Source organism: Salvelinus sp. IW2-2015, linkage group LG27, assembly GCF_002910315.2.
Source record: "Salvelinus sp. IW2-2015 linkage group LG27, ASM291031v2, whole genome shotgun sequence".
Lineage (NCBI taxonomy): Eukaryota > Metazoa > Chordata > Actinopteri > Salmoniformes > Salmonidae > Salvelinus > Salvelinus sp. IW2-2015.
In genome coordinates this window covers 23,941,609-23,951,804 of record NC_036867.1, presented here as the reverse complement: position 1 = coordinate 23,951,804, position 10,196 = coordinate 23,941,609, and the positions used below count along the sequence as shown (strand labels likewise).

General features: G+C 42.7%; 1 protein-coding gene across 2 annotated transcripts in view; it reads left to right on the top strand.

Annotated features, from left to right (window-relative positions):
* Positions 1–9,325, top strand: part of LOC111953587 (supervillin-like) — a 161,361-nt gene extending 152,036 nt beyond the window's left edge. For both annotated transcript variants that reach the window (XM_023972964.2, XM_070435460.1), the window contains 5 exons: positions 2,618–2,761; positions 6,795–6,916; positions 7,174–7,329; positions 7,715–7,735; positions 8,131–9,325. In XM_023972964.2, the coding sequence (XP_023828732.1) occupies positions 2,618–2,761; positions 6,795–6,916; positions 7,174–7,329; positions 7,715–7,735; positions 8,131–8,217 (530 nt within the window). In that variant the 3' untranslated portion in view covers positions 8,218–9,325. The remainder of the gene's footprint in view (positions 1–2,617; positions 2,762–6,794; positions 6,917–7,173; positions 7,330–7,714; positions 7,736–8,130) is intronic.
* The last annotated feature ends 871 nt before the right edge of the window (positions 9,326–10,196 follow it).

Sequence of the window (10,196 nt, the reverse complement as noted above, 5' to 3'; positions counted from 1 at the left end):
TCAAAGGAAATCAGCCAAGACCTCAGAATATTTGTAGACCTCCACTAGTCTGGTTCATGCTTGGAAGCAATTTCAACGCCTGAAGGTACCACGTTCATCTGTACAAACAATAGTATGCAAGTATAAGCACCATGGGACCGCTCAGCCATCATACGCTCAGGAAGGAGACGCATTCTGTCTCCTAGAGATGAACATATTTTGGTGTGAAAAGTGCAATTAATCCCAGAACAACAGCAAAGGACTTTGTGAAGATGCTGGAGGAAACTGGTCCAAAAGTATCTATATCCACAGTAAAACGAGTCCTATATTGACATAACTGAAAGGCCGCTCAGCAAGGAAGAAGCCACTGCTCCAAAACCGCCATAAAAAAGCCAGACTACGGTTTGAACTGCACATGGGGACAAAGATGTACTTTTTGGAGAAATGTCCTCTGGTCTGATGAAACAAAAAAATAACTTTTGGGCATAATGACCATCGTTATGTTTGGAGGAAAAAAGGTGTATGCTTGCAAGCGAAGAACACATCCAACATTGAAGCACGGGGGTGGCAGCATCATGTTTTGGGGGTGATTTGCTGCAGGAGGGACTGGTGCACTTCACAAAAAAAGATGGCTTCATGAGGAAGGAAAATTACGTGGATATATTGAAGCAACATCTCAAGACATCAGTCAGGAAGTTAAAGCTTGGTCGCAAATGGGTCTTCCAAATGGACAATGACCCCAAGCATACTTCCTAAGTTGTGGCAAAATGGCTGAAGGACAACAAAGTCAAGGTATTGGAGTGGTCATCACAAAGCCTATAGAAAATATGTGGCCAGAACTGAAAAATTGTGTGCGAGCAAGTAGGCCTACAAACCTGACTCAGTTACACCAGCTCTGTCAGGAGGAATGGGTCAAAATTCACCCAATTTATTGTGGGATGCCCGTGGAAGGCTACCCGAAACGTTTGAACCAAGTTAAACAATTTAAAGGCAATGCTACAAAATACTAATTGAGTGTATGTAAACTTCTGATCCACTGGGAATGTGATGAAAGAAATAAAAGCTAAAATAAATAATTCTCTCTACTATTATTCTGACATTTCACATTCTTTAAATAAAGTGGTGATCCTAACTGACCTATGACAGTGAATTTTTACTAGGATTGAATGTCAGGAAGTGTGAAAACTGAGTTTAAATATATTTGGCTAAGGTGTATGTAAACTTCCGACTTCAACTGTATGTATGCATGTACGTACGTACGGATGTATGAATGTACGTACGTACAGCTTGCAATTGCTGTGTGCTTTTCTGCAAAACTGCAGTTAATGGAAATTATTCTGTATATTTCAGAGATATAGCTAGTTCTAGAAATGACAGTATATTTCATGGAGAGCTACTTAACAGAAAGCTAGTCCTATAGCGATGACCCCAAWAATATAACTCCATAGAGATACACTAGCTACCGTGGCTATTGCAGGTTGATTTGCAGCAAATGGAGAAAACCGACACTGAACATAAATGTAAACGCAACATGTAAAGTGCTGGTTTCATGAGCTGAAATTAAAAAAATACCAGTAATGTTCCATTKGCACAGAAAGCTTATTATGCTCAAATTTTGTGCCCAAATGTGTTAATATTCCTCTTAGTTAGCATTTCTCCTTTGCCAAGATAATCCATCCACCTGACATGTGACCTTTCAAGAAACTGATTAAACAGCATGATCATTTCACAGATGAACCTTGTGCTGGGGACAATAAAAGCCAACTTTAAAATGTGCAGTTTTGTCACAGAACACAATACCACAGATGTTTTGAGGGAGGGTGCAATTGGCATTTATTTTTTATTTTTTTTATTTCACCTTTATTTAACCAGGTAGGCTAGTTGAGAACAAGTTCTCATTTGCAACTGCGACCTGGCCAAGATAAAGCATAGCAGTGTGAACAGACAACACAGAGTTACACATGGAGTAAACAATAAACAAGTCAATAACATGGTAGYAAAAAAAAGAGAATCTATATACAATGTGTGCAAAAGGCATGAGGTAGGCAATAAATCGAATAATTACAATTTAGCAGATTAACACTGGAGTGATAAATCATCAGATGATCATGTGCAAGAAGAGATACTGGTGTGCAAAAGAGCAGAAAAGTAAATAAATAAAAGCAGTATGGGGGGTGAGGTAGGTAAATTGGGTGGGTAGTTTACAGATGGACTATGTACAGCTGCAGCGATCGGTTAGCTGCTCGGATAGCAGATTTTTAAAGTTGTTGAGGGAGATAAAAGTGCTGACTGCAGGAATGTCCACCAGAGCTGTTGCCAGATAATTTAATATAATGTTTTCTACACCAAGCAGCCTCGAATGTCGTTTTAGAGAATTTGGCAGTCCAACCGGCCTAATTTTTTTATGTATTTATTATTATTACATTTTTTAAATAGCGCCCCTTGTGTGCACATTCAGTAATACCGTATACCCCAGTGTAGTACAGACACGGTATGACGGTATGAAAATCGGGATACTGCCCAACCCTAATACACATACACCAGAAAATCTTACAACATGGCTAAAGACTACACTACAACATGTCACATAGATTGGAGCTCTCATTGTGTATGTCTATCATGACATTACTTCCTGTAGCCCTCTTCCTGATCGACAACCACCACGAGGTCTACCTGTGGCAAGGCTGGTGGCCCCAGGACAGCGAGAGCCCCGGCTCTGCCCGTATCCGCTGGGACGCAGACAGGAAGTGTGCCATGGAGACGGTGCTGCAGTACTGCACAGGTACTTGAACACTATTTTATTTTTATATTTAACCTTTATTTAACTAGGCAAGTCAGTTAAGAACAATTTCTTATTTACAAAAAATATATCTAAATATAGGACATAACACACATCACGACAAGAGACAACACTACATAAAGAGAGACCTAAGACAACAACATAGCAAGGCAACAACACATAACACAGCATGATAGCAACACAACATGACAACAACGTAGCAGCACAAAACATGGTACAAACTTTATTGGGCACAGACAACAGCACAAAGGGCAAGAAGGTAGAGACAACAATATATCACGTAAAGCAGCAACAACTGTCAGTAAGAGTGTCCATGACTGAGTCTTTGAATGAAGAGATTAAACTGTCCAGTTTGAGTGTTTTGTTGCAGCTCGTTCCAGTCGCTAGCTGCAGCGAACTGAAAAGACGAGCGACCCAGGGATGTGTGTGCTTTGGGGACCTTTAACACAATGTGACTGGCAGAATGGGTTTTTTATGTGGAGGATGAGGGATGTAGTAGATATCTCAGATAGGGGGGAGTGGGTTTTATAAATAAGCACCAACCAGTGGGTCTTGCGACAGGTATACAGAGATGACCAGATTACAGAGGACTATAGAGTGCAGTGATGTGTCCTATAAGGAGCATTGGTGGCAAATCTGATGGCCGAATGGTAAAGCACATCTAGCCGCTCGAGAGCACCCTTTCCTGCCGATCTATAACTGATATTTCCATAATCTAGCATGGGTAGGATGGTCATCTGAATCAGGGTTAGTTTGTCAGTTGGGGTGAAAGAGGAGCGATTACGATAGAGGAACCAAGTCTAGATTTAACTTTAGCCTGCAGCTTTGATATGTGCTGAGAGAAGGACAGTGTACCATCTAGCCATACTACTTGTACTACTTGTACCTCAAGTACTTGTACCTAAACTCTTAGAGGTAGTAATCACACCTGTGGGGAGAGGGGCATTCTTCTTACCAAACCACATGACCTTTGTTTTGGAGGTGTTCGGAACAAGGTCAAGGGTAGAGAAAGCTTGTTGGGCACTAAGAAAGCTTTGGTGTAGAGCGATTAACACAAAATCCGGGGAGGTGCCAGCTGAGCATGACTCTCTCATCTGCATATAAATGGATGAGAGAGCTTCCTACTGCCTGAGCTATGTTGTTGATGTAAATGGAGAAGAGTGTAGGACCTAGGATCGAGCCTTGGGGTACTCCCTTGGTGACAGGCAGTGGCTAAGACAGCAGATGTTCTGACTTTATACACTGCACTCTTTGAGAGAGGTAGTTAGCTTACCAGGCCAAAGACTCCTCAGAGACACCAATACTCCTTAGCCAGKCCACAAGAATGGAATGGTCTACCGTATCAAAAGTTTTGGCCAAGAAAATAAAAATAGCAGCACAACATTGCTGAGAATCAAGGGCAATGGTGACATCATTTAGGACCTTTATTCTCCTTTAGTAACCGTTTTCTATAACTTCTTGCCGTTAGACCCACAGAGAGAGATCTGCTCCTTAAAGTAACTAACTTTGGCTGCCGTCCCCCTTAAAGTAACTAACTTTGGCCTTCCGGATAACCTGAGTGAATTTATTTCTCATTTGCCTGAACGAGAGCCAGTCACCCTGAGTATGCGTGTGCCGAGCCTTTCGCCAAATGCAATTGTTGAGGTGGACTAACTCAGCAAGATCACGGTCGAACCAGGGGCTGAACCTGTTTTTTTAATTCTCATTTTCTTTATGGGGGCGTGTTTGTTAACAATACCACTGAAAATGTCAAAAAAGAGAAACAAAACCAAACAAAATAAACCCTTATAAGATATTAAGTGTTACTWTTGACTTAGTTGAGTTTGAGTTTAATGAATCTTGCTCACAGATAAAACTGAAGAAATGCAGAATTTACATAATAAAAAAATTGCTAAGCAATCACTTCAAATACATATTACACGGCATAAATAGAATACTAGACACTTAAAACATTACAGGAAATGTTTTCATGGTGGAAACAAATGTTGAAATGTGATAGTTAAAAATATAATTTTAGGGAAAACATTTATGAGCTAGAGTTGTTGTACAGTCTGACAACAGTGGTTAGAGTTTTTCAGGCGGTTCGTAAGTGCACTTACACAGGACAGTTTGTGGTTGTTTTCAMGAGCCTGGTAGTGTAGTTGCCTCTTTTTGGAGGGAGCAGGTCATGCAGAGCGTGTTCAAGAGTGTACATTTCCTTCACCAGGTGCACTGCAGCCTGCTCTGCAGTGACGGGAGCTGTGGTTAGACTGCTTCACCTCTGGAGATGATCCACAGGGCCCTCTGCACCCTGTCAAGTTGGGCCTGCTGCTTTTTGTTGCATCCAACTAACACTCCACCGTATTCCAGACAAGGCCTGACCAGTGTTGTGTATTATGTGGCCAGATCTTCAGTGGGTAGGCCATTTCTGGCAAGAACAGTCAAAAAAGTGCAGGCATTTTGAGTCCTTCCTCACTGACTGCTCCACATGTGTCTCACCACTGAGGTTAGAGTCTAGATGAAAACCAAGATACTTGGACGTTGTTGCCACTGGTACTTCCTGTCCCCTAGGACGAGTGGTGAAGGTTGTGGAGGGTCTCTTAAAAATCATATCTGGATTTCCAGACTTTTTCCCCATTCAAGAGCATGTTGTTGGATGTGTCCCACACTTCTAGCTGGTTTGCCTCCAAGCCCATGGATGTGTCCTCCTGGATGCTGTTTAGTGGTATGGCTCGGGACAACCCTACATTATCTGCATACCCAGTGTCCAGAGTGTCACTGAAGACAGCTTTTCGGGTGGACATGTGAAGGAGAAACCGATATGGTGAGACCATGCCCCCTTGTGGCACACCAGAGGCCACCTCTGATCAAGGGCTGAATGTGCCATTCGCCATCACCCTCTGCCTTCTTCCGGTGGTGTAGCTGTGGAGCCAGACTAGTAACCTGGACAGTTCAATGTCAGGAGCTTTGCGTAATCTACTCTATCAAAGGCTTTGGACAAAAAGTAACACCCTCACCATTGTTTGGTTTTCTGGAGTCTGAAGATGTCAGCCAGGAGTGTTTGGCTTTCACAAGGGATAGTAATGCTTAGCTTTGGGAGGTAGGCATACTGGTTCGTGGACTCAGAGAGGACTGTTGGCATGAGTTTTTTCATGATGAAGCTCTTCTGGATTTTTCCAAGGCATGAAGTTAGAGATGGGCCTCCAGACACTCATCTCATTGTACATGGGTTTGACACTTTAGGTATGAGACACACATTGGCAGTCTTCCAGGCAGCAGGAACAGTCCCCTATCGGTAGGAGGTGTTAACAATGTGTGTGATGACAAGGGCATGCTCTTTTAGTAGCCAGGCTGGAATGGCATCAGGCCCACATGCATTCCTTGGGCTGAGTCTGATCAGAGCTTGCTTTATCTGGCCATTGCTGCACAGCTCAACCTGCCTGGTAGTCATGGGCAGGGGGATGGTGGCGAGAGGTGTGGTGCTTGTCCATGCCTCAGCAAAGAAGCCATTTAAAACATCAGCCACGTCGTCTTCAACCCTCGACCTGTATGCTCTCTCCTGATGTTTTCTTTGGTCCCAGTCCTTTTGTTAATGAAGTCCCACCATTCCTTSGGATTTTTCTTCTTTTGGTCCTGGATTTCAGTTTTGTAGTAGTTTTCGTTTGTTTCCTTGATAAGCATTGGCACTGTGTTTCTGTATTTTCTCCATTTCACGGTTTTCCCCATCTGTTGAACGTTTTCTGTCTTTTCCTGATGGCAGCCTTTATTTGTTCGGTCATCCAGAGCTTCTCCAGTGTTGATGTTTTTCTTATTTATGATTGGCATGCATGCGTTCAAGTGCAGTTTGAATGCAGGAGTTGAACGTCACCACCTTCGCATGAAGGCTCTCCACCTCATCAGTGGCGTACCAGTCAGTACTGGCCATACACCATGCCAAGGATGGTATACCGTGTTCTAGGTATATCATCAAAAGAGAGAGGCAATGTGGAACTGTTTGATTTATACTAAACATAAAAAATGTTGCCCCCCCCCACAGAAAAGAATGAGAAGAAGCCACCCAAGGCGTATCTGATCCATGCGGGACTTGAACCTCTAACCTTCACCAACATGTTTCCATGCTGGGAACACAGAGAGGACATAGCTGAGATCACTGAGAGGGTGGGTCACCTATCCATCACCTGTTTCCCATCCCATACCCATTACACCAAACACATCCCTATCATCCACCTAAATATCCATTAGATCTATATTGTAACCAACTCCTCCTGTTGCCGACTTATTCCAGACTGATTTCCTCCTGYCCAGCCCGAGGTTTCGAATTGACAACCCTCAGGGTACTGAGGATAGGGATGGGATTGATTTTGAAAGTGTGTGTACTGACCATGACGTTGTATTTATATCCTTGTGTGTCCCAGGAAGCAGAGGTTTGTAACCAGATAATTCTGGTAGAGGATGTGTTGGCACGGCTGTGTAAGACCACCTACCCCCTGGCAGACCTGCTGGCACGGCCCCTACCCGAGGGAGTCGACCCCCTACGCCTGGAGATCTACCTAGACAATGATGACTTTGAGGTGAGGCCACGCCCACACCTACGGTACCATCAGCTCCCTGGTGAATTATGACTTTTTTGTCTAGGTTTGCCTTGGCTCAAACCATATTATTACAGGTATGTCTACTCAGTCTGTGGTTGAGCTATGTTTGCCTGCAATAATGAGACTCTCTCCAGGGTGTGTGACCAGGGATCATACTGGAACATTGTACACTGGTAGTCAAGGCAAACGAGTCTAAAACAGTCCTTCTTTCTAAAATCCATACAGTAGTCACACTGACGTGTCCTTCAGTCTCCTTGAACTTTTTGTTGTCTGTGTTTTTATGTAAATAATATGTTCTCCATCCCTTCATCCCCTTCTGTCCTCATTTTCTCTCTCTGACTCATCATGTGTTTAACTCTGCCAGGGTGTAGGGGCTTATGGGAAGGTGAGTTCTTTAAATTGAGAGCACAGGTGGCCCCAGATATGTACACAGCATCCTCACTTTGACTGATTAACTACATCACCCATAATCCGGTGTGTGTTGCTTTCTGTCTCACCACCCTCCTCACTCTGTGTCTGGATCAACACACTCTCACTCTGAAACCTCTCTTGCATGGTTTGGTCTGCTTCCACTCACTAAGTAATAGCTGTGTGAATTTTCTGTACTAGATGCTCCTGGAGTGATGAGCTGGACCACTGACCATGTTGTGACCTTGAATTTACTTGTGGATATTGTTTTTTGCAGTTCTTGTGTTAAAGTAATTTCACAAGAGTTGACATAGCGGTTGACAGATTTTGTGTTTATTGTGTGGTAACAATGTGTATTTGGCCCCCCTGTAGAACGCTCTGGAGATGTCGAGGGATGAGTATGAGGTGTTGCCAGGTTGGAAGCAGGTGAACGTGAAGAAAGCCAAAGGATTGTTTTAGTACTTTGGACAGAAGGCTTGACCAGCGGATGACATCATCAGCAAGCGACGGTCCGTGCATTGTGGTTCAGTTGTAACAGGAACCCGCCACTGAGAACTTTTTAATTGAACATTATACCCCTTCATCTCCGGACTGGAGAGGGCTTGGGACACACACACTTCTGAGAACCCTACCCTGGTTGGAGGGAGGGAAGAGGAGGAGAGATGCAGTGGTGGAAGGAGTGAGGATCAACAGATTTGTGCCAGCCTCGTGTATAGTTTTCTTCTTTTCTTTATTTTATTTGTATGTGTTACCAGTTTTGTTTTGTAATTCTCAATGTAGGTAGTTCAGAGGTGCTTGTGAGTGAATGTTGAGTGGATGTTTACGTAATGTGTCGGCACCCGTTTTTTTAAAATCCACACGGTGTGTGTGTGGGTGTGTGTGTGTGTGCTTGCGTGCTCGTATGTCTGTTTGTGTGTGTGTGTGTGCTTGCGTGCTCGTATGTCTGTTTGTGTGTGTGTGTGCTCGTGTGTGTGTGTGTGTGTGCTTGCGTGCTCGTATGTCTGTTTGTGTGTGTGTGGGTGTGACCATGCTTTTACAGTATCGACAGCAGTCTGTCAGTTTGTCTGGGAGCAGGAGAACCACTCTGTTTGACACACCCCCAAACAGACTCTCTGCAAGCTGTTCTTTGTGCATTTGTGCATTAGAATAAATTATTTATATTTACTCCATATTAGGAATAAAAAGCCTTTTGAGTATTGTCTGTGAGATAAGAAATGAAATACATTGTATTGATATTCATGTTGAGGTTGTCATATGTTGATAAGTAGTTGGACAATAATGCTCCTTTCCCAAGAGACTGCATGTTACCATTTTATTGAACAAATCATGTATCTACCACGTTCTGAAGTGTCTGTTGTCATTGCTAGGCTGTCCTGCATCATTCAGGTGCTCAGATTGAAGAGAATTGTTGTATTTTACAGGCATGAATTTACAGAATCTTATAAATTCAACATTGTATAGTGCCTTGCTTTTATGTACAGTTTATATACAGAACAATATTAGTCTGRGTTTTAAAGACTCTCTTTGTGATATAAAGGATATTAGAGAAATAAACATTGAAATTAAATCCAAGGATGTTGTTTTACATCTTTATCACCTGAAATGATCTAAATGGATATGTCACAAATGGCAACCTATTCCCTTCATAATGCACAGCTTTTGAACAGAACCCTATGGGCCATGGTCAAAAGTAGTGCACTATATAGGGAATAGGGTACCATTTGGGACATACACATTGTTTCTTTAATCCCTTGGCTTTCAGTTTCCATATAATGCCTAAACCCTCAATGACACAGAAAACTGGTAAATCTGGTATGTTCTCTCAGATTAAAAACAGAGGTTTATGCATATGTGTCAATTGATTTTGTATTTAGTATGTAGCTTAAGTATTTTGTTCCAAGGGTATGTTGTTGCACAGTTTCTCCAACAGAGTGCGCTGAAAGACTGCTTATAAAGTATGTTCTTGTCACCTCTACAGTGGAGAGGATGATGCTTAAACACAGATAGATACTATGGGAGAATCTCAATTCCATTTCCTTTCCTCAACTTCTCAAATCACGTTGGATGGGTTTTGAGAAGGAGGCACGAACACTCAGTGAATGAAGAAAATTCWATTGAGATTCTCCTCTTGGTTGCTGTTGAGTCATAGGGGTCATTTCAGGGTGTTGCATGAGTCAAGTCAGGTTGCTGTAAATTGCAGGCTTGTTTGCTTGCCGACATAACTAATGGTGTCACTGCGTAAAGTGCAGTCTGATTTGAATAGTACACCCACAATCTGTAGTTTGAGGTCCTGTATTAAATGTTGTTATTCCAGACTACATACATCATGATTGTCTCATGTAAAATGGACCTCTGAAATTTGGCATTGACTGGTGGTCTCTGTAGCTCAGTGTCGGGCATACAGACCAGACTAGACCGTGCTTTAGAATGTCATCACA